This window comes from Pristis pectinata, chromosome 17, assembly GCF_009764475.1.
Source record: "Pristis pectinata isolate sPriPec2 chromosome 17, sPriPec2.1.pri, whole genome shotgun sequence".
In the NCBI taxonomy this organism is placed as follows: Eukaryota; Metazoa; Chordata; class Chondrichthyes; order Rhinopristiformes; family Pristidae; genus Pristis; species Pristis pectinata.
The window spans coordinates 34,748,197-34,772,165 of NC_067421.1; the positions used below are offsets into that span (position 1 = coordinate 34,748,197).

At 45.1% G+C, this 23,969-nt stretch overlaps 2 protein-coding genes across 2 annotated transcripts in view; one reads left to right on the top strand and one right to left on the bottom strand.

The window, feature by feature from the left end:
* Positions 1–5,480, top strand: part of myo1ha (myosin IHa) — an 81,299-nt gene extending 75,819 nt beyond the window's left edge. Inside the window, exons 31-32 of the mRNA XM_052031981.1 lie at positions 2,425–2,524; positions 4,929–5,480. Coding sequence (XP_051887941.1) covers positions 2,425–2,524; positions 4,929–4,955 — 127 coding nt within the window. The 3' untranslated portion in view covers positions 4,956–5,480. The remainder of the gene's footprint in view (positions 1–2,424; positions 2,525–4,928) is intronic.
* Positions 5,481–11,878: 6,398 nt separating this feature from the next.
* Positions 11,879–23,446, bottom strand: unga (uracil DNA glycosylase a). The gene is made up of 7 exons (XM_052032249.1): positions 23,156–23,446; positions 22,223–22,450; positions 19,462–19,557; positions 17,775–17,872; positions 17,235–17,323; positions 13,651–13,829; positions 11,879–12,448 (listed from the first exon to the last, which is right to left on the bottom strand). The coding sequence occupies exons 1-7, from the start codon at positions 23,264–23,266 to the stop codon at positions 12,308–12,310; spliced, it is 942 nt and encodes a 313-aa protein (XP_051888209.1). The 5' UTR covers positions 23,267–23,446; the 3' UTR covers positions 11,879–12,307.
* Between the last annotated feature and the right edge of the window lie 523 nt (positions 23,447–23,969).

The following is a 23,969-nucleotide window of genomic DNA, read 5'->3' on the forward strand; positions in this document are numbered from 1 at the left end:
GGTGATCTATCTGATCTACTGAAGTGTTTACAGAGAACAACTATTTCCCCAGATGGGGTTCAGGAGTGGGTGGCTCTTGCCGAACATTAAGGGGTGGGACATTCGGAGCTGATGTCAGGAAGCACTTGGATACACAAAAGGACCATAGAGATTTGGACTCTCTCCCCCAAAGTCCTGTCAAGGCTGGGAGTCAACACGGATAGATGGAATGTTGTTAGGCATGGGGATTAAGGATTACAGACTTAGATGGATGGAGTTAAGATACAGTAAATGGTAGGGATACCATCGTGTGGTGGTTGTTACTGGACTGGCAGCCTGAGTTCTGGACCAGAGACACTTGTTCAGATCCCACCATGGCAGCTGGAGAATTTAAGTGCCAGTAATTAAGCAGGAATTTAAGGTGGCCTTGGTAACGGTAACCAGGGAACCATCCAATTGTTGTGAAAACCCAGCTGGTTCACTAGAGTCATAGAGCAATACAGCACCGATACAGGCCCTTCGGCCCAACCAGTCCATGCCGAAAATGGTGCCCACCCAACTAGTCCCAGTTTCCTGCGTTTTTCCCACTAATGTCCTTCAGGTGAGGAAATCTGCCATCCTTTTATGTAACTCCAGGCCCACTGATGTGGTTGACTCCTTACTGCCCCCTCTGTTCCAGTTAGGGATGGGCACTAAATGCTGGCATATCCAGCAATGATTATGTCCTGTGAACGAGTCCAACAAAGCAGAATGCTAGAACAAGCTCAAGGGCCTGAATGGCCTTCCTGTATTACTATGTTCCACGGAATCAGTTCGTTCCCCAAGTTTCCACTTGAAGGCACTGGCTCCTGCTCGGCGGCATAACAAATCTGTTGATTTTCACCAATACCCTTTGCTGGTGAGCTCAGATAGGAGGCTGTTCAACCACAGCAACACAATCCTGGCATCTCTCCATCTCTGCATACATGGACTTCGCAGTGGGACTGCTGGCTTGTGCTCAGGAACAGGAACCTCTTCCAGTTTGTTCCTTTCTCACCCTGGACCATCCAGAAAAATCACCTTGGCCAGGGACAATTCAACAGTCAAAACACACTCTGAGATCAAATGCATGGACTTCCTCTTCTGTCCTACCTGACTCGTTTAATTAACTAAAACGTTCCTTAAATTAACTGAATATTTGCAGCTTGAAATTAATTCATGGTGAAGTTTTAACAGTGGAATTTGATCGGGCAAAACAGGATGGAGAGGAGATATTGTGGCCACAAACTGGGACGATGCTTTTAAACATTCCAACTGGGGATATAGGAATCCCTCCAAACCTGGTGGGTCTGGTTACCTTGGGGAGGTGGTTATAGTGACCACAGTGGTAATGCCACTGGCTCGGGGTGGGAATGGCAGAACAAGGAAGATACTGCAGCTTTTATTTCAGATGTTGAGCATCTGTAGTACCTGCTTTTGGAAGTGGAATTGGAATTGAAGTTGGTTTATTATTGTTACACGTACCGAGATACAGTGAAAAACTTAGTTTTGCATGCCGTCCATGAAGGTCATTTTAAAACATAAGTGCATTGAGGTAGTACAAATGGAGAAACAATAACAGGATGCAGAATATAGTGTTACAGTTACAGTTACAGAGAGAGTGCAGTGCAGGTAGACAATAAGGTGCAAGGGGCATGATGAGGTAGATTGTGAAGTCCAGAGTTCATCTTTATCATACGAGAGGTCTGTTCAAGAGTCCTATAACAGCAGGATAGAAGCCTTCCTTGAGCCTGGTAGTATGTGTTTTCAAGCATTTGTATCTTCTGCCTGATGGAAGGTGGGGAGAAAAGAGAATATCCGGGACGGGAGGGGTCTTTGATTATGCTGGCTGCTTTCCCGAGGCAGCAAGAAGTGTAGACAGAGTCCATGGAGGGGAGGGTGGTTTTCATGATGGACTGAGCTGTAACCACAACTCTCTACAGTTTCTTGTGCTCTTGGGCAGAGCAGTTGCCATAACAGATAGGATGCTTTGTATGGTGCATCTATAAAAATTGATGAGGGTCAATGAGGGTATTACATTTTGTAATGTAATATGGTTCATGAGAGACGGGAGCAGGTGTAACAAGACCTTTCAAAGCATGGAATATAGAGCATTGTGAAGAAAGTTACGCCTGAGACAATCACATGTAGCAGAAATGTTATAACTGGTAGCTTTGTACTGAGGGCAGAACAGTTATCTCTGGATTCTGTATCAAAGAGTGTGCTGCAACAGAGAATGAGAGCTGGAACAAGGTGTGACATTGACAGCTGGAATGGTGTGAGTCATTAAGATCTAAGGACATTAATGAGGGAAGTGCAGCATGTTGTACACGTCTAACATTCTCCTAAAGGACTTACAGTTCTATAAATCAGAAAGTTTACTGGTGTTTTAATAACTTGTTCTGGTTGTACATTTTCCCATTTCAGCCTGAAATTCACAATTGAACCAGGAAAGGAGGGGATCGTCGATTTCACATCAGGTCATGAGTCACAGGTCTTCAAAGGGAAGAATGGTCACCTGATGGTGGTAAGACCGAACAACTGCATCAATGTTGGGTGTGGGGGGCGCGGAGGAATGGCTGACACAGTCTCTATGCAGAGAAATCTCAAGTGGTGAGAGAGATAAAGAGAGAGGATACCAGTCTCACTCATCTCCCACTGGCCATTTACAGAGATAGTATTGGCAATGACATGTCATGTGCTCATCTCCTGTTGCAGACACCACAGAGGTGCAGAACGTGCTGGAGGTCAGATACCAGAGAGATGTAAGTGGATTTGTGGGATGTGGAAGTTCAGTGCAGTGCTGGGGATAACGTGACAGGAATGGAGTTGAGCAGAACCTATTGTTTAACAGGAGGGACGGACGTTCTAATTCAAGGAGACTGAGTGAAATAAATAACATAATGTACAGGGAGCTCAGTAAGTTTTTCTTGTCAGATTTGTTATGCTGGGAATTGTCCTTCTTAAAGAGTTCATGTTATTTTTTTGATAGGATCTGGATAAATGTTGGAAGTGGTAGGGTGGATCTGTTTGATAGCATAATAGATGAGTAGCCTCCTCCTGTACTTTGAAAGGGCTCAAATCTTCCTAACAGAAGCAAAATGCTGCATCTTCTGAAAACCCGAAATGAAAATGTCTAGGATACTCAGCGGGTCAGACAGCAACTGTGGAGAGAGTAACTGACCACCGTTTCATGTCCTTTCAGCAGAATCTCATTAAGCTTTCACACAATCATGGAAAAGTTACACTACAGAAGGGGGCCAATTCACCATGTCGAATCCGTCTGGGTTCTTTGTGAGAGCAGGCCGGCTTGTCCCAAACCCCCAACCTCTCTTCATTATTCTGCAACATGCTTTCCTTTCAGATGTTTATCCACTCCTTTTGAACACTATGGTTGAACCTGCCTCCACTACTACCCCAGATAATTAAAGTTTTTCTTTGTATCACTTCTGGTTCTTTTGGCAACCACCTTTATTCTACACCTGCTTATTCCTGACCCCTCTGCCAAGAGGAGAAGGTTTTTTCTATCTACTCTGTCTCTTCAAGATTTTAAATACCTACTGCATATCAGATTCAATTGCAAACTCCTCTGTTCCAAGGAAAAAAATGCAGCTTTTCCAGTTTGCTGGATATAACTAAAGCTTCTCATCCCTGGACTCAGATTTGTAAATCTCTTCTGCGCCGTCTCTGAAGCCTTTACATAGAACATAGAACAGTACAGTGCAGGAAAGGCCCTTTAGCCCATGATATACCGAACCAATGACTCCTAATTAATCTAATCCCTCTTCCCTGCACACTGGCCGTATCCCTCCCTTCCCTGCATATTCCTGTGCCTCTTAAGAGTCTCTTAAATGCTCCTCTGCTATCTGCCTCCACCACCACCCCTGGCAGTACATTCCAGGACCCCACCACTCTCTGTGTAAAATACTTGCCTTGTGCATCTCCTTTGTACTTTCCCCCCTCACCTTAAGTACATGCCCTCTAGTACTAGACATTTTAATCCTGGGAAAAATATACTGGCTGTCTACTCTATCTATGCCTCATATTATTTTTTAAACTTCTATCAAATCTCCCCTCAACCTCCACTGCTCCAGAGAAAATAGAACATCAATGTTCTACGTACATCAACTCCATTTCATCATCGGCCCTCTCTGTTCCTCACAACCTACATTGAATTATCTCAGATGCACATCTTCTCTGGGCAATAGTACTCCTCTCACAATGAGGTGACCAGAAGAGTACTCAATAGTCCAGGAGCAACAAACAATCTGCTGGAGGAACTCAGCAGGTCGAGCAGCATCTGTGGGGGAAAAGGAATTGTCGATGTTTTGGGTTGAAACCCTACATCCTGATTCCAGCATCTGCAGGTTCATGTCTCCGCTCAATAGTTGGATACATTAGGGACATTTAAGAGACTCTTAGATAGACCCATGAATGATAGAAAATTAGGGGGCTATGTGGGAGGGAAGGGTTAGATAGATCTTAGAGCAGGATAAAATGTCGGCACAACATCGTGGGCCAAAGGGCCTGTACTGTGCTGCAGTGTTCTATGTTCCATGTCAATAGTCCAGGTTGACCTTGACTTCTTAAGCTAGCAGAGCCTGCTCTTCGCTTTGTTCTTTGTGTCTAATCATCAGCCCCTTCACATTCCAAATGTCATTCAGTTCGTTTCAGAGTTTATAGTTTGCAACAGGAAGGAGCCTCAAAGTTGGGACAAACTCGGTCTAACTTTACACTCAGCACACAATACCCGTCTGCAGCCCTGGGCTGAGTCAGGGCTCAGATTCCCAACCAGAGCATTAACTTCACTTCCCATGTTTGTCTTTACTGAAAGACGATGAAGTGGCAAAATGATCAACCACAGGAAATGTGTGTAAAGTCTCACCCAGATTGAAGCACTGTAACAATTTCTCACCCTCTTCCTTTCACAGATGACTCCGAGAGTAAAGACTCGATGACCTTCGCTATCATTCATCTCTTCTGTTTCAAATTTTATGGGAAATATAAATATGCTGCAAGTCTCAAAGGCATTCATTGTATTACCCTGTTACCACTTAATGATGCGTCACCGTGACGACCTGCAAAATGTTATCCTGCCATCAGTACATTGTGTGTTGGAGGCACGGCCTGTTCAATACTGCCTCATCGTGTAACCTTCCACAGTGCCTGCAAGCTCAAAGAGCCAGGAGCGGTTTGATTCAACGTAGGGAAACATCCTTTGGCAAGCTCTGAAGACGTCCCGGACCTGATTCTTTATCCAGTTCTGTTAGAAGATCGTGCCCCACTTGGCTTCTCCCTGGGCTCGGATGGGAGGAATCTGCGAGCTTCCTTGCTCCTGTTCATTGTGTGGTAACCCCGTGCTGGGAAGAGTGGGTGTTTGGATGGGATTTAAAAGCTTTTCTTCAGGACTGGAAAGGAAGAGGGAAGAAGCCAGAATAAGAAGGTGGGTGAGGGGGAAGTACATGCAGGCAGGTGATAGGTGAGTTCAGGTGAGAGGGGGAAGGTAGGTGGGTGGGGGAGGGGGAGAAGACGTAATAAGCTGAGAGGTGATAGGTATAAGAGGAAAAGGGCTGAAGAAGGAGAAATCTGGTAGGAGAAGGCAGTGGACCATGGAATGAAGGATGGAATAAGAGTCCTGAAGCTCATCAGTACTGAGGGAGCGGCAATTATTGCAGTTGCTGCTTCTTGGATCAGATCTTAGACTGAGGCCCCACCTTTTTCTGAAGATAACATTGGGCTGTGTTGAAGGGTAGGGTCTCCTTGCTGTCCTCCTTGGGATGTTCTGATTATACATTCAACTCCATTTTATTTGACCAAAGTCTTTGAATATTTTTAAGGCAGATGTAGGCAGATTCCTGATAAATAAGGGAGTAAAAGGTCACCAGTTGGCAGATTGTGGAGTTAAAATTAGTCAGGTCGGTCAAGGGGCGGGCCCAAGGAGGGCGCAAGTGGCCTGTTCCTGCTCTCGATTCACATGTCTGTATGCTTCCCATCCACGGTGAACTGCTTTGCACAACCGTGGTCACCTCATAGAGCTGCTTTCTCATAGTTCCAGCGACCTGGGTTCGATCCTGACCTCAGCTGCTGACTGTGTGGAGTTTGCAGGTTTCCTCCTGATGGTCCAGTTCCCTCCCATGTCCCAAAGATGTGCAGGTCGGTAGGTTATTTGGTCACTGTAAATTGTCCCTAGTGTGTAGGAGAGTGGTAGAATCTGGGGGGAGTTGGTGAGAATGTGGGGGGGGGGGGGGTGCGGGAAATAAAAAACATGATTAGTGTAAGTGGGTTAGAACATAGAACATTACAGCACAGTCCAGGCCCTTTGGCCCACAATGTTGTGCCAACATTTTATCCTGCTCTGAGATCTATCTAACCCTTCCCTCCCACATAGCCCCCTATTTTTCTATTATTTGTGTGTCTATCTAAGAGTCTTTTAAATGTCCCTAATGTATCTGCCCCCACAACCTCTGCCGGCAGTGTGTTCCACGCACCCACCACTCTCTGTGTAAAAAACTTACCCCTGACATCCCCCTTATACCTTCCTCCAATCACCTTAAAATTATGTCCCCTCGTGTTAGCCATTGTCGCCCTGGGAAAAAGTCTCTGACTGTCCACTCGATCTATGCCTCTTATCATCTTGTACACCTCTATCAAGTCACCTCTTGTAGATGGTTGGCACAAACTCAGTGGGCTGAAGGGCCTGTTTCCATGCTCTTTCTCTGCAGACTCTATGACAACCAGCTTGAGTGTTTTTTTGCCCAGGACTGTTGGCCCTAGGATAAGTGATGGGCCAGGGATATGACCTGCTACAAAAGGACCACGAAGCAACCCTAATCAATGTGGCACATACCCAGCTGACAATGTGCGCACTCATTGCAAGTCACAGTGGCACAGCTAGTAAGGCCGCTGCCTCACAGCTCAGCAACCCAGGTTCGATCCTGACTTCTGGAGCTGTCTATGTGGAGTTTGCAAGTTCTCCTCATGACCATGTGGGTTTTCCTTTGGGTGCTCCACTTTCCTCCCACATGCCAAAGCCGTGCAGGTTGTTAATTGGACACTACATACTGGCCCTAGTCGAAGAATTTGGGGGGAGTTGATGGGAAGGTGGGGGGAATGTGGGATTAGTGTAAGTGGGTGCTTGATGGCCGGCAAGGACTCAGTGGGCTGACAGGTGTTGTATGATTCTCGTATAGAACACTGCAGTGCCCTTTTAACCTGATTCATGCTTCAAATGCTGGGTCCTTGTTTCCCCAGTTCTCCTGCCTTGTTCTCTCCTTCTCTCTGTTGGTCGCCAAGCCTCAAACACAGCGGAGGGTTAGTGTGAGGTGGGAACCCGAGTGAACACAGAGCATCCCAGAATTCCCTCCATCTAATCCTTAACAAATCTCAAAGCTTAGTCAACTGCTGTTAACTGTCCTATATCTCGCCTGCAAAGTACTGATCTCCTCTGAGGTCAAGCAGTTTATACTTGAATCCCCCGATTTAAATTAACTACTGCTCGTGAGATAACACCCAGAATGGGTCAACTCGGCCAGTGGCCACAAGGCAAGTTGCACCTGGGATCTGCAAACTAGCTGATCCATGGTTAAAAAGCACATGGGGTAGGGACCTTTAACTTGTGTCATTTTTAATGTGTGAAAATGTGACAAAAATAAATATTGTGGTAGCAATGTTATTGTATGCATCACTGACAACATGTACAAAATGACTGCTTTGCAAAACTTCATAGAAAATAAAGTCATGCTTTCTAGAATGATCTTTGTGAGAATTATTAGCTTTCGAAAATAAAAAAAATGCTCATGTCAAATTTGTGAATCTGAAGCTCCGCACTTTTTGCTGGTGTCTGTCAGGTGTATTGATTGTCACTTGTACCGAGGTACAGTGAAAAACTTGTCTTGCAAACCGATTGTACAGATCAATTCACTACACAGTGCAGTTACATTGAGTTAGTACAGAGTGCATTGAGGTAGTACAGGTAAGAACAATAACAGTACAGAGTAAAGTATCACAGCTACAGAGAAAGTGCAGTGCAATAAGGTGCAAGGTCACAAGGTAGATCGTGAGGTCAGAGTCCATCTCATTGTATAAGGGAACTGTGCAATAGTCTTATTATGGTAGGGTAGAAGCTGTCCTTAAGCCCAGTGGTACGTGACTTCAGGCTCTTGTATCTTCTGCCTGACGGGAGAAGGGAGAAGAGAGAATGACCTGGGTGGGTTGGGGTCTTTGATTATGCCGGCTGCTTCGCCAAGGCAGCGAGAGGTAAAGACAAGGAGGGGAGACTGGTTTCCGTGATGTGCTGGGCTGTGTCCACAACTCTCTGCAGTTTCTTGCGGTCCTGGGCAGAGCAGCTGCCGTACCAAGCCGTGTGCTGTGTGCTAAGCGGCACCGGTGATGGTTCATACAGGTGGCTCAAGAATGGGGAATTGAAGAGGTACGAGGTGGGAGTGGGAGCCAGGAGTGCTGCTCATGTGGAGGCTTGGACTATAACCACCAGCGAAATACGTGAGGCTCAATGGCCTGTAATGGCTGACGACCCCTGTGTTTCAGTGCCTGATTCTGGTGTTGGTGGGCAGCTCCAGAAACACAACCACAACTTTGCGAATGCTACTTAAGCATTTGCCAGAAAGGCAATGGTGTTGCTTTAATGCATCGTCTGGCACACCCCATCGTGAACAAAGGAAAGCATTCCAAAGTGGGTCAACGTGCTGGCACTGATGGTAGAGCCATTGATTCACAGCTCCAGAAACCCAGGTTCAATCCTGACTTCTGGTCCTGTTTGTGTGGAGTTTGCACGTTCTTCCTGTGAATGCGTGGGTTTCATCCCGGTATTTCAGTTTCCTTCCTCATCCCAAAGCTGTGTTGACTGGTAGGTTAATCGGCCATTGTGAATTGGCCCTAATGTGCAAGCGAATGATAGAATCCGGAGGGAATTGATAAAGTGGGGAGAATAAAATGGGATTAATGTAGGATTAGTGTAAATGGGTGGCTGATGTTCAGGTCATGCTCAGTGGGCAATTTCTGTGCCGTACCCGTGATTCTAGTTTAATAACACCACACCTTGGTAACTGCAATAAATTACCTCCGTATCAAGTAGCAATCCTTAAATCGCTAACCCCCAAGATCTTCTTATTATTACTTGTTTTGAGACTCACACATGGACCCTGGGCATCAGCATCAGAACTTATTGCCTATCCCGAACCACCCTTCAAAGGATGGGGAGTAACCTTCCTGCACTTGGAGCGGTGAAGGTTCTACAAAGGTATTGTTGGGTAGGGAGCCCCAGGTTCTGACCCAGTGATGTTGAAGGAACAGTGAACTGAACCATGTAATTATTACCAGGCAGGATCTTCACCACTCAGTTTGGTCAGCAGGAGGCACTGGCGAGTCATTCTTGCCAATAGATGTTGAAGAGTCCCCACCCAGACTACACAGTGCCTTTGCTACTCCAGGTACTTCAAGTGTTGTTAAATACAGAGCAGACCAAGGAGTAAGACATAATCAGCTGGTTTCCTTGCACATTTGATCATTTCGATTTTCAAACCAACCCATTCAGTTGCCACTGATTGACAGAATGCTCCTTTGTCAAAGCCCAGACTCCAGTACGCTCGATGTTTGTACCTACACTGCTGGAGATAAGCTGGCTAAAACCTCGACTTCACAGCCAGCACAGAGTCCCTGCCCTACAAGGAGATTATCAACACCATCTTGCACTTGGCACCAAGTGCCTAAAGCTGACATCATTGGGTCACCAAACAGCAAGGAAGCTCCTAATTGGCCATTCCAGAAGTTTCAGGTAGTTTTTTTTTGAAAGCTCCATTTATTCAGCCAACCTCAGGGCTTTGAGACACTAGAGTGGTTACCAATATCTGCTTAGCCTTTACACAAGAGTGCAAGCTTCATTTCGAGGCCATGTGTAAACCAGATTCTGGATGGATACAGAAAGACCAACATGATATCACCAAGTTCTCCAATGGAATGTGTCGTCAATTCAGCAGCATGCAATTGGTCTCGTACACAGGCTGTACAAGAGTTCAGTTGGCGTAGATTGTTGGGAGCCAGGAGCCCAAACTATAAACAGATTGAAAATAGATACTAAATGGAGAAATATAGCACATTGGTAATCCTTGTTTACTTCAGGGATTCCACCCTCAATTCTATACGACACATTTCTAATCAAAATAATTTTGTGCCGTTTCAATCTAGCCCCCACGCTCAGACACCCAGGTCTGGCAGTTCACTCGGCCAAGCCGGAGAGAGCTGCTAGAGGCAAGCTAACCAGATGCATCAGGGGGTGCTCCCAGGATGGACCAGGCTCACCACTAGGGCAGAATCGACCATTGACTTGGGAATGCTCGACCATCCCATTCTCAGCTGGCTGATCTTAATTTGGTGACTTAAAACTGCAATTTACAATTCAATCCACGGCAGAGGACGCCCAGAGGGAAAAGTTGCAAACTCCCAGAGTTGTAGGTTTTGAGATCTACAGAGTTTAGAATGTCCATGGTAGTGTAGCGGTCAGCGTAACGCTATTACAGCGTTAAGAGATCCAGGTTCAATTCCAGCCGCTGTCTGTAAGGAGTTTGTACGTTCTCCCCGTGTCTGCGTGGGTTTCCTCCGGGTGCTCCGGTTTCCTCCCACATTCCAAAGACGTACAGGTTAGGAAGTTGTGGGCATGCTATGTTGGCGCCGGAAGTGTGGCAACACTTGCGGGCTGCCCCCAGAACACTACACAAAAAAAGATACACTTCACTGTTTCGATGTACATGTGACTAATAAAGAGATCTTGTTCTTAGACCTTTTCTTCAGTTTGTTCTTAAACCCAGCAAAATTAAGGGGTATAGAGAGGATAGACTGAAGGAAACATTTCCCCATATCAGAGGTAGATAAAACTAGAGGACACAGATCTAGAGTAAGGGGAAAAGAGATTGAGATGGGATACGAGGGAACCTTCCTCACCCAGAGAGTCGCAAGTACCTGGAATGCACTGCCTGAGAGTGTGGTTGAAGCTGGGTCACTGACAGCAAGTTTCTAGGTGAACACTTGAATCATCCAAGCATAGAAGGCCATGCTGGGAGATGGGACTAGTGGAGTGTCTACCGGTTCACTTGGACACGTTGGGCCGAATGGCCCATTTCCATACTGTACGATTCTACGACTCTAAATTACTCTTCACCTTCAATGATTTACACTAAAGGGAAGGCCAATGAACAGAGTCCTGATCCAACACAGCCAGCACCAACTCCACCAATTTCAGCACAAATCTGGAGGCAGATAAATGCAGCACCATACTTGTGGTGTGGCAGTCAGGGCAAAGCTGCTGCATCCAAACTCTGCAGTCAGCAGGTTGAGAGTTTAAGCCCTAGTACCTGATTTCACCTCACCATCACAGGAGGTACATCCCCACCCCATAAGACATAGGAACAGAATTAGGCCATTCAGCCCATCGAGTCTGCTCCATCATTCGATCATGGCTGATTTATTTTTCCCTCTCAACCCCATAACCTCTGATGCCCCTACTAATCAAGAACCTCCGCTTTAAATATACCCAATGACTTGGCCTCCACAGCTGTCCAAGACAATGAATTCCACAGATTCACCACCCTCTGGCTAAAGAAATTCCTCATCTGTGTTCTGAAGGGACAGCCTTCTATTCTGAGGCTGTGCCCTCTGGTCCTAGACTCTCCCACTACTGGAAACATCCTCTCCATGTCCACTCGATCCAGGCCTTTCAATATTCGGTTGATTTCAATGAGATCCCACCACCCCCCCATCCTTCTAAACTCTAACTAGCTTGTACATTTACGAAGTACGGCAAGGATCAAAGTGTGTCAGCAAAATAACATGAAGTCATTAATTTATAAATACTTGACAAATAAGCTTGGCAAAAGAAATAAAATTTTATTTAACATATTCACAAGTCAACGCTGGAGCAGTTTTACAGCAAGCAGAACATTAACAAAAAGGAACGAATGTAAATATGTCTGTACATTTCAAAGGAATTACATTTAAAAGCTTTTAGTCATGGACTAGATTTAGGAGCATTTTTGTTGAAATGCTCTGGTTAAAATAACATTTTGCCCAGATACGCACTGGTCATTTGAACAAAATTCCAACTTGGATCTGTTAAATGAGAGCTTTGGTTCAGTGAGGTTTACAAGATCTCAGATCTTGTAAATATACTAACTATGGCCCACCATTGACATAAAACCCATGCCTTGGTCAAGCTCTGGCAACTGTAAATCGTCAATGCCGTTAGGCTCCAGAGTGCTCCCACCAACATTTGCTACTCCCACCTTCTCCTCAAGGACTGGACTCACAGCAAATTCCAATTGATGGGAGTCTTCCCTGCTTTCTTCAACAACTCATTGGTTCTGGAGAAATGCTTGCAACCAAAGAAGCCTCTGTGCGCAGAGAGTGGAGACGGGTGAACTGTCTGCAGAACGTGGTGACGTTTCTGTAATGAGGAAACGCTAGTTAGAGAGGCAGTAGATGAAGTCTCCTACTAGTAGAGCATCATGACGACTATTAAAACCAAGGAGTCCTGTACAAGTCTTCTACATCACATAACAATGCAACACTTACCGTCAAACCATTACATAAACAGTTGAGACTCAGATTCAAATGAAGCAAAAGGTAGATATCTTTTTACTCAGTGTGAGCTGATACACAACTGGAGAAGACGACCCTTGGTTCGATCCCAGTATAGGTCATTAGCATTTATTACCCATCCCTCCTGCCCTAAAGCTGGCATTTCTGCTCATACAGGGAATTCCAGGACTATGATGCAATAACAAGGAGATTAGCGGTTCCCTTATACGATGAGATGGACTCTGACCTCACGATCTACCTTGTTGTGACCTTGCACCTTATTGCACTGCACTTTACTCTGTACTGTTATTGTTTTTACCTGTACTACCTCAATGCACTCTGTACTGACTCAATGTAACTGCACTGTGTAATGAATTGACCTGCACAATCGACATGCAAGACAAGTTTTTCACTGTACATCGGTACAAGTGACAAGAATAAACCAATGCCAATAATTATTTCTTAGTCAGCACAGAACCTGCTGGAAGCAAGGTTCCAATATGCTCACTGCCCTCATCCTTCTAGGGTGGCAGAGGTTGAAGGCTGCACGTTCATGTCTGAGATCCACCAGGTTGAGCATGTGCAATGACAGCACAGCTGCTCATCCTCCCCCAAACCAGCACAGGAGAGCGGGCCGTTTATTTCACCCCAGCTCTCGAGACTCCGCTGTTGTGAACTGTCCCCCAAGCTTGGTCATCCAAGTGACTTCAGAAAACACCATAAACACTCAGATCGAGCAGCATCCGCCGAACAAGCTAACATTTTAGACCCAAAATGTTAACCCTTCCTTACCACAGAATCTGCCCAACTTGCTGAGTGTTTGCAGCAGTTTCTGTTTTTATTTCCAGCTCCTGCAGTTTTTGATTTTCCTTCAAGGGTAATTGGATGTGAAGCACTTGCGCTATCTTAAGGACAGGCAAAATGCTCGATAAACATGCAAAAATCTTCATATGAACACCTCCCTTATGTATCGATGAACACCTCCCTTATGTACCGATTCACGCTGTATATCTTTGGAAACTTTTCACCAGCAGAATATTTCCCAGATTACCAGTAGGGGTGACGTACCCTATCGATGACGCTGCCCTTCCGTTGTGCGTATGCTCCCCACAGCATGAACACCAAGCCGTCCAGGTTGTTATTCAAGTAGGACACCACTGCATCTGTGAAATCCTCCCAGCCTTTATCTTTGTGTGAGTTGGCCTGATGTGCTCTCACCGTCAGGACTGCATTCAGCAGCAGCACGCCTGTTTGAAATAAAACAGAAAATGCACACCCGTGAGCAGCTTGGGGACTAGTTCTGCTCAGACACTACACTGAGACCAGGTCTCGACAAGGATTAGTGCGACCTGGACAAATTAGATAACATGCTGTAACTCGAGTTCACATCGAACCGCATTGGAACAGTGCAAGACAACAAGGGAGTGGGATTAAAGCCTGTTGGTCTTCTCCATCATTCTCTTATTTCAGATTTCCAGCAGTTCTGTATCTCGGTTCCAGCTCCATTTTTACCACATTCATCTCGTACTTGGTCCTCCTCCAGACCGATTATTAACAAGTTTTAGAACATTACAGTGCAGTACAGGCCCTTTGGCCCACCATGTTGTGCCAACATTTTATCCTGCTCCAAGATCTACCTAACTCTTCCCTCCCACACAGCCTTCCATTTTTCTATCAGTCATGTGCCTATCTAAGAATCTTAAATGTCCCTGATTTATCTGCCCCCACAACCTCTGCCGGCAGTGCATTCCACACACCCACCACTCTAAAAAAAAACAACTTGCCTCTGACATCTCCCTTATACCTTCCTCCAATCACCTTAAAATTATGTCCCCTTGTGTTAGCCATTGTTGCCCTGGGAAAAATTCTGACTGTCCACTTGATCCATGCCTCTTATCATCTTGTACACCTCTATCAAGTCACCTCTCATCCTCCTCCTCTCCAAAGGAAAAAACCCTAGCTCACTCAACCTCTCCTCATAAGACATGCTCTCCAATCCAGGCAGCATCCTGGTAAATCTCCTCTGCACCCTCTCTAAAGCTTCCACATCTTTCCTATAATGAGGCGACCAGAACTGAACACAATACTCCAAGTGTGGTCTAACCAGAGTTCTATAGAGCTGCAACATTACCTCGCGGCTCTTGAACTCAATCCCCTAGCTAATGAAGGCCAGCACACCATACGCCTCCTTAACCACTCTATCAACTTGCGCAGCAACTTTGAGGGATCTATGGACTTGGACCCCAAGATCCCTCTGTTCCTCCACACTGCTAAGAGTTCTGCCATTAACCTTGTATTCTGTCTTCAAATTCAATGTCCCGAAATGTATCACTTCACACTTCTCCAGGTTGAACTCCATCTGCCACTTCTCAGCCCAGGTCGGCATCCTAGCAATGCCCTGTTGTAACCTACAGTATCCACCCCACCACCAACCTTTGTGTCATCAGCAAACTTACTAACCCACCCTTTCACATCCTCATCCAAGTCACATAAAAATCACAAAGAGCAGGGGTCCCAGAACAGATCCCTGCGGAACACCACTGGTCACTGACCTCCAGGCAGAATACACTCCATCTACAACCACCCTCTGTCTTCTATGGGCGAACCAATTCTGAATCCACACAGCCATGTTTCCCTGGATCCCTTGCCTCCTGACTTTCTGAGTGAGCCTTCCACGAGGAATGTTATCAAACCCCTTACTAAAATCCACGTACACCACATCCACTGCTCTACCTTCAATGTGCCATGTCACAGCCTCATTCACCACATTCTCTCAGCCAACACCAATGGGTGTCATTCTTGCCCTCTTCGTAACTACACAAGACTTTCCCCTTCTCTGTAGCCCTCCGCTTCCATGTAACGTGCCTGTCCTTCAACTTGCCAATTCTCAGAGGTGCAGCATGGAAACAGGCCTTTCGGCCCACCGAGTTCCTGCCGACCAACAAGCTGCCATTTTATTCTCCCCAAATCCCCCTAGATTCTACCACTCATCTACAGACTTGGAGCAACTTATAGCAGCCAATTAACTTACCAACCTGCACGTCTCTGGGATGTGGGAGAAAACCCACGCAGTGAAAGGGAGGAAGTGAAAACTCCACACAGACAGCACCAGAGGTCAGGATCAAACCTGGGTCTCTGGCGCTCTGAAGCAGCAGAAGATCTACCAGCCGTGCCACTGTACTGCCCGGCAGAAAGAATCAGAATCAGGTTTATTATCACTGACACACGTTGTGAAATTTGTTGTTTTGTGGCAGCAGCACAGTGCAAGGCACAAGGATGTATAAATTACTGCAAGTTACAAAAAGGTCATCAACCTGAAACCTTAGCTCTGTTTCTCTCTCTCCATAGTCTCTGCCCAGCCTGCTGAGTATTTCCAGTAGTTTCTGTTTCTATTGTGGTAGAAATTACTCCCCTTTGGGATTGTTGGTGACTGCCCAACGCTTCACCAATCGACAGTCTTGGTCTCACCCTAACACTTTTTTGAAATGAGATATTAAACCAAGACATTGCCCACCCTCAAGCAGACTTATAATCACAGCGCTAATCGAGGAAGCAAACTCTCCCCAGTGCCATAGGGAATGTTCACTCCTCAAATCAATATCAGCAAAACAGCGTATCCCAACCATTATTGCTGGATCTTGCTGGGCACAAATTGGCTGCCACAGGTCCTACATTGTAACAGGGACTATGCTTCTAAACAAAACTTCATTTGGCTGCAAACACTTCAGGACAGCCCTACAGCAGCACGGAGAGCCCCATTTAAAAATCAAAACAAAATGGAATGTCATGGTTTTAAGTTAAAACCAATCTCATCCTGATACAGTAACGGACTCAACACTTGCTTTACGCTCCACCAAATACAATGGAGCCTGGAACTGGTTGGTTAAAAAACAGACACTTGACAAGATCCAGCCACATCTCTCTTGGGTGGTCCAAGGGTAAATAAAATTGCACAATTCTATTATTAACCTTATCGATAATCACTCCTTTTACCAGAAGCCACCTTCAGTTGCGTCTGAAGACTCAACTGGTGTTCTACAAGTTAGTGCACCTTTGGGAATGCAGGCGTCCCCCAACATCACACACTTGTCGGGCTTTGACCTAGTCTGTGATTAAAACTTTCTGCAGATTCCCCCAGCTCATTAATTGCAGGACTGGGAAATCGTAGCGACGAGAGAAGACTGGATGTGTTGGGTTTGTTTTCTTCGTAGTCGAGGGGAGACTTCATCGAATACATGAAGTGTGAAGGGCCTGGATGGAGTAAATAGGAAGGACTGATCTCTCAACTGAGGGGGTGAAAGAAACGCAAAAGGGCATAGTCAGAATAATTGGTGGAGGGATCAGATAGATGTGGCAAGTTGTCCACGGCAGAAGGCAGTGGGGTGGGTCTGACATTCACTGCCCAAAGAGACATCATCACTCGGATGTGTCCTTGAAGAGCCATGAACTGCAGGGTTACAGATCTAGTGCTAGAATGGTGGGACTAGACAGAGTGAAGGGGGATTCTTTTCCCAGCCATTTGGACATGACAGGCCAATTGGCATCCTTTATCACAAGTTGTGTTATTTATTTCAAATGAAATAAAAAATAATCATTAGCTCCAATCTTCTCTGTGTAACACCAAGCAGAACAAACCTTTACGATGTACGTACCTTGCTTAGCCCAACTGGTCAGATCCCCATGTGCCGGGCGCTTGAAGCCTTCGATATCTGATTCCAGCTCCTTGTACATGTTTTCCAGACTGCATGAGAACGGGATCGTTTTACAGCCTTCGAAACACAGGGTCAACCTCCATGCCACCCCCAACTCCACCTAGAATCTCCAGACCCACCCACTGTCTCCAAACAGGGAACCAGCTCCAGACAAATACCTTTCTGTGGACCACTTCTAAACAGGAATAGGATGCATTACTGCTGCATTATATCACACACCCAACCTCATGCACATAGCCAGCATGTATACACTTAAAGAATTTCCCTCTTAGGTTCAAATTCTGTTTAAGATACACCATTGGTTAATGTTCCTTTTATTGCCAGGCCTCTATTTTGTATCTTTAATGTTTGTTTTCTTTTTAAAACAAAAATTTTGAACACAAATACTACAGACCCAAGATGGATGCAGATAGCTGGTAACCCCTTAAAGAACGGGTGGGAGGCTGCAGACGAAACCAAACGATAGAACTCTGTGCCTACCTGGGAGGTGGCAGCACGGGGCGCTTGACACTGAAACACAGCCCGTGAGCCTGGTTTGGTCCATGGTACGGGTCCTGGCCAAGGATCACCACCTTCACCTGTGCAGAGACAGAGACAAAGACAAAGCTTCCTTTTATTCTGTTATTCTTCCCACATGCTCAATCCTTCCAACACTTCAGAGACTAATTCACAGGAAGATACATTAAAGCTTTCCACAGCTTATTTGCATTTTCTGCCTCAGAAACAGCATTTCTTCATTTAACCACATTAGTCAGAATTAAATTACAGACTGCATCCTTCTCCCCAGTCTGATCCCAAAGAATCAGACTGAAGGCTGCCTAGATGCTTTATCCCTGGTCAATGCACTTCTCTGCACAGAATTGCAAAATACAGACCATCACCAGATTTACAGACACCCACACGTACAAATGAGCTCCCATGATATTAAAGTCCAATTTACCTACATGCATTCTTTCTCAAGAAAGACAGAACTAGTTTCCTCTCTCCAATTTTAATGAGAGTTATCACTGACTTAAATGACGTGAAATTTGTTGTCTTGCGGCAACAGTAGTGCAAGACATAAAATGACTGTAAATTACAAAGATAAATAGTGCAAAAATAAGGAATAATGAGATAGTGTTCATGGATCATTCAGGAATCTAATGGCAGAGGGGAAGAAGCGGTTTCTGAATTGTTGAGTGTGGGTCTTCAGGCTCCTGTATCTCCTCCTCAATGGTAGTAATGGGAAGAAGGCACATCCCGGATGGTGATGGATGCTGCCTTCTTGAGGCACCACCTCTTGAAGATGTCCTCAATGGCAGGGAGGGTTGTGCCCGTGATGGAACTGGGCGAGTCTACAACCCTCTGCAGTACTGTTTTAGCAGCGGTTCTTAAGTGCTTTCGATACTGTTCATTGCAAAACTGTGGAGGTATGGTTACCATAAAGTGATTCGAGTGTAGTTTCTGACTTACGGACAAAATCGACTAATAGATATCTGTAAAACCGGAACCCCTTTTGTCTGTACTTTTTCTGGTTGAAGATTCATTGAAAAAGTTACAACACAGGAAGCCATTCAGTCCTTTAAACCAAAGTCTACTCTTTGTGCCTGGGGTCCAGACAGGCCCACTGCCTGGGGTGAGATTACAAGCAGTTCCTCACTTCCACCACCCCCACAAAACTGTTCATCAACTTCAATCCCAAACAGATCTTTGGACAATGGATTTGAGACCCAAGCTTTCAATTGTCTTAATACATGGCCCTTAATATTCAGGAAACTCAACACCAAGGTAGTGTAATCATTCCTTGTGATTAAACCTGGCATAATCTATACTGCTTCGCCTCAGATTTCTTTAAAGGTACAGCACACACAATAGGCATATGGGAAACCTACTAGGTATCCAGGCAACACACCAGCCTGACCAGCATCATTGGGTAAGGTCCAGGCACCCCTCTGTAGCAGCACTGTGGGGGTGTTTTTCAAAAGATGGCCTCTGCCCAGCCCAACTCTGGTGTGGCAGCCAAGCTATGGCACACAAAGCCACAACCCTCAGGGGAGACGGGTGCTAGCCACAGAGCCCGAGTGACATCCAGTTTACAAGGTTTACCACCTCTGTTACACCAGATAGATCCCCCACAAGGGGCTTTGTGGCAAAGTCTACAGAGAAGCACGTTCACTATTGCACTTACGTCACGGATATCACACATCTCCGACCACGTGAAGACTTGCTGGGGTGGTGGGTAAACTATGTAGTGCTTCCTCTCTGCTGCTACAAATCCCATCAGCTGCAAATAAACAAGGTGGAATTAAACACGAGCAGAAGCAGACACTTGTGTCTCCTTAGGGGAAAGGAGGTGGTTTTCGCCCCCCCCCCCCCCCACCCGAGATCTCAACAAACTGCTGATACACCAGACACCATCTTGAGTCAGAAAGCAGACCACCCATTCCCCTTTAAGCTAGAAAGATTTAGTTTAAAATACAAAAGAGAAAAGTGGATTTTTTAATTAAAATGGTAAGAGAGGGAAAGGTTTGGTGTTGAGGGAGACTTGATGTCCTCTTATACAAATCACTGAAAGTTATCATGAAAATCCAATGAGCAGCTAGGAAGATAAATGGTACATTGGTCTTTATTGTCACAGGATGGAGAACAGAATAAAGAGATCTGGCTGTAATTACAAAGGTTCTGGTGAGACCACACATGGAAGATTGTGTACTGGTCAGGTCTGGTCTTGCTTCTAAGGATCAATATGCTTACAACAGTTCACCCAATCAATCCCTGGTGTTTGGGACAGGAGTGGGGACCTTTGGCCAGTCCAGCAGATTCTAACAAGGCATGACAAGGTAAATACAGGGAAGGTGCCTTCCCTATCTGGAACCAGGAGTCACCGTTTCAATTTAAGGTGCAGGAGAGACAAGAAATTTCATCACCCAGTAAACCTTTAGAGTTCTCTCCTTGAGAGGGTTATGAAGGCTCAAAGTGTATACTCATGGCACAGATTGATAGATGTTTGAATATTAAAGGAATCTAGGGACAGGGAGTTAGTGCTGGGAAGTGGCACTGAATTGCAAGTCCATACCTCCCTAAAAGAGGCAACACAAGTAGATAGGGTGGTAAAGAAGGCACATGGCATGTTTGCCTTCATTGGTCAGGGTTTTGAGTATAAAAGTTGGGAAGTCACGTTGCAGCTGTACATAACTTTGGTTCGGCCACATTGGAGCACTGTGTGCAGTTCTGGTCACCGCATTACAGGAAGGATGTGGAGGCTTTAGCGAGAGTGCAGAAGAGGCTCACCAGGATGCTGCCTGGACCAGAGAGTAGTAGCTACAAGAAGAGGTTGGACAAACTTGGAGCATTCTCTCTGGAGCGTCGGAAGCTGAAGGGCGACCTGATTGAAGTTTATAAAATTATAACAGACATAGTTAGCCTTTTCCCCAAGGGTGGAAATGTCAGATACTAGAGGGCATAGCTTTAGATGAGAAGGAAAAATTTAAAGAATATTTGTAAGGCAATTTTTTAAAAAAAAGACAGCAGTAGTTAAATTGGTTTATCATTGTCACATGTACCAAGGTACAGTGAAAAACTTGTCTTGCATACCGTTCACACAGATCAATTCATTACAACTGTGCATTGAGATAGAACAAGGGAAAACAATAAGAGTGCAGAACAAGGTGTTACAGTTACAGAGAAAGTGCAGTGCAGGTAGACACAAGGTGGAAGGTCAGAATGAGGTAGATTGTGAGGTCAAGAGTCCATCTTAACATACTAGAGAACTGTTCAATAGTCTTATAACAGTGGGATAGAAGCTGTCCTTGAGCCTGGTATCTGGAACATGCTACCAGGGGAAGTGGCAGAAGGAGATGACAGCAACATTTCAGAAGCATTTAGATAGAGACATGAACAGGCAGGGAATAGAGGAACATGAACCTTGTACAGACAGATGGGATTAGTTTAGGTAGACATCACGGTCAGTACAGACATCATGGGCTGAAGGGCCTGTTCCTGTGCTGTACTGTTCTATGCTCCCAAAGATCAGATGTGAATGGAGCAGAGTCCTGTTTCCATTTTCTGTGTTTTCGGAAAAACTGCCATTCTGGGAATAAGGGAGGGGGCACTGGGTGCATCAGTGAAAATTCACCACACACATTGATACCTCTACCCAGAATACAAGACGTTACATCATTCCAACCACAAAACGCAGCCTGGTCTAACAGCAATGAGTTACTGGACTGCGATCCAGGGGAAATCGTCGCCCTCAGGTTCTTGAGCCAACCTGAAAAACCCTAACACCACCTCAGACTATTTCTTATTCCCCTCTCTCAACTTATTCATATTTTAAAAAATTAGTGCAATTTATTTTAAAGCTTCTGTTAACTTATGTTTGCCATGCTCATTAATGTACCGTGCTGTTGCTGCAAAAATATAGTTTTCATGGCATTTATACCCGGTGTATGTATGCCGAGGACAATAAACTCGAAATCCCATGATGAGCTGTGGATTTTAAAGCCAGTCAATTAAATCTAGGACAATAATATTGCCCATGAAATTACCGAACAACTAACACCTTTACCTCACCAGTGCCTGTTAGGGGAAGGAGTTTGTTATCTAGGAACCCGTTGATTTTAAATCAGCCTTTCAAACAGTAGGGTGAGCAGGAAAGTGCAATAAAAGCTGATCTTGCCAAAAACTCCCAACATTCCTTGAATAATATTCTTTAATCTGATTGTTGTTTGGCGAATTACGAAATATCCAAAAATCAGGCGGGTCAGAGGGCAGACCACAGGGATAAGGGTCTGCAGATTTTCACCGGCTGGGCAGCCAGCTATTCAGGGGGCACATAGGCAACCTAGATGTTGCAATGATTGTGAATATTAGAGGCGAGCAATAACACAAGGCCGCACAGATAGGAGGGCCGCTAATCGTCTGCAGCTCAATCTGCTCCCTGCTCTCACCCTGATGAAATAGGGCTTGCTGAACTCGGCCAGCAGCTCCTTCTTCCAGCTCTCCCCGAGGCCCGGAGGCGCATTCCGGGCCGCAAGTCTCTGCAGAGCCGCCTGCTTGTTCCTCTCGATGCGGGACAGCTGCTGGGGGCTGAGCGGGGACCTGGGTTTGGCCGGTTGGCTGTGCTCTTCCTCCTCTAGCCCAACCTTCAGCTTCTTCACGGGCGTCCACTTGCCATCCTGGGGACGGAGAAGAACCCAGCGGGTGAGGAAGGGACCGATACAACGCATGGCTGCAGGCGTCCAACTCACGCCTCCCCGCCCATTGACAAATCCAGGCCGAGCCCCGCCCCCTCGCCCTCATTGGCTGATCCCTCCCCCAGCTTGTTACTTTCCCTCCCAGAAACAAACTCTTTCCCGCCAACTCCAAATGAACAGATACTGAGCCTGAAATTATACATGGACGCATTTAAAAAAAACGATTAGGGGAAAAAAAGAGTTTCACACAAGTTTAATATTGTACGAATTAAAAATGAAAAGTTTTAAAACATTATAAGTCAGATAAAATTCAGCGACACTGGAGTCTGCGGATATTTTGCATACATTCTTAGTATACAAAGTTAACAGTAAATACAATCTACATGTTATAAAACGTTACAGTTTTAATCTTTCCATTTAAATAATCGAAATTAAAAAAAGCCTGCCGGAACTATACCAGCCGTGTTTTCTTTAAAACAGAAAACTTAACTTTCCGAATTATTCAAACCACAAACCGCTCCTCCTCCAACCAAAACTCTTCAAAGACAACAACACTTTAAGTGAAACTTAGACTGCTGCTAAACAGCACCCCCAAAACAACGATTAAAAGTTCATTAACATATTATTTCAAAATTAGTTCACATTAACGCTTCAAGTTTTTATAAGCATTGGCTGTTTTTTTTTCACCTCTTGATTAATTGCTTCCTTATCCTTGGATTCCTCCTCTGTAAATTCCGACAAATTCTTTTTCTTCACTGGAGTGCTGAAGTAGGATATAATGGATTTCTGTCCGATCATGTTGAAGAAATGTTTCTTTCGAAATGAATTAATATTTTCGGGCTTTTTAAGAAATCAAATTCATCCGGTCAGCACGCAGCCAGTCCACACAAACGATTTCAGCGCGGGCTTCTCACCCATGTGAATCTTTCGCGCCAGCTCCGGGGGGGGCGGGGCAAAGATTTTACCAAAAACTTCACAAAATGCAAATTCCCCCACCTCCAAAAATACTAATGAACAATCCTGCAAGGGGGGAAATTTTGTAAAATACCCCTACAGAGAGAGAGAGAGAGAAAGAACTTAATTTTAACTAACTTGTCAATTACAATAACTAGTAACAATCTAATTATTACAAGACAACAGGATCAATATTGTTACTCTTGTAGGTTTCACAGGGAATAGTTGCTTAGCTTCTCGAATGGTAACATTTAACAATGTCCAGAAGCAAACAAAATAAAAGCTAATATTAATGGAGTATTTTCGAGCTCTCGTATTTTTACTTCTAGCCTTTATTTAAATCTGCCGGGAATCCTAAATCTATTGGCGTGGATATTCAAAGAAAGTCAGCAAAAAAAAACTACATTCACAATTAAGCAAAAGGCTAATCTTGTTGTACGCAGCTGCTGCAATTTTCACAATATTAAAGGTCTGTGAGTGAAATGTTGGATTTATATTTCACGATGTTTTCTCCCCCAAATTATTACATTTATTCATACAGATCCCT

Bases quoted from the DNA above. Each gene is read 5' to 3' on its own strand.
- unga (XM_052032249.1), bottom strand. From the start codon at position 23,266: ATGATCGGACAGAAATCCATTATATCCTACTTCAGCACTCCAGTGAAG. The intron at 19,558-22,222 runs GTGAGAGCAGGG...GTTTATTTGCAG, and splicing joins GCAAGCCCTATTTCATCAGG to CTGATGGGATTTGTAGCAGC. The intron at 17,873-19,461 runs GTAAGTGCAATA...GTCTCTGCACAG, and splicing joins AGATGTGTGATATCCGTGAC to GTGAAGGTGGTGATCCTTGG.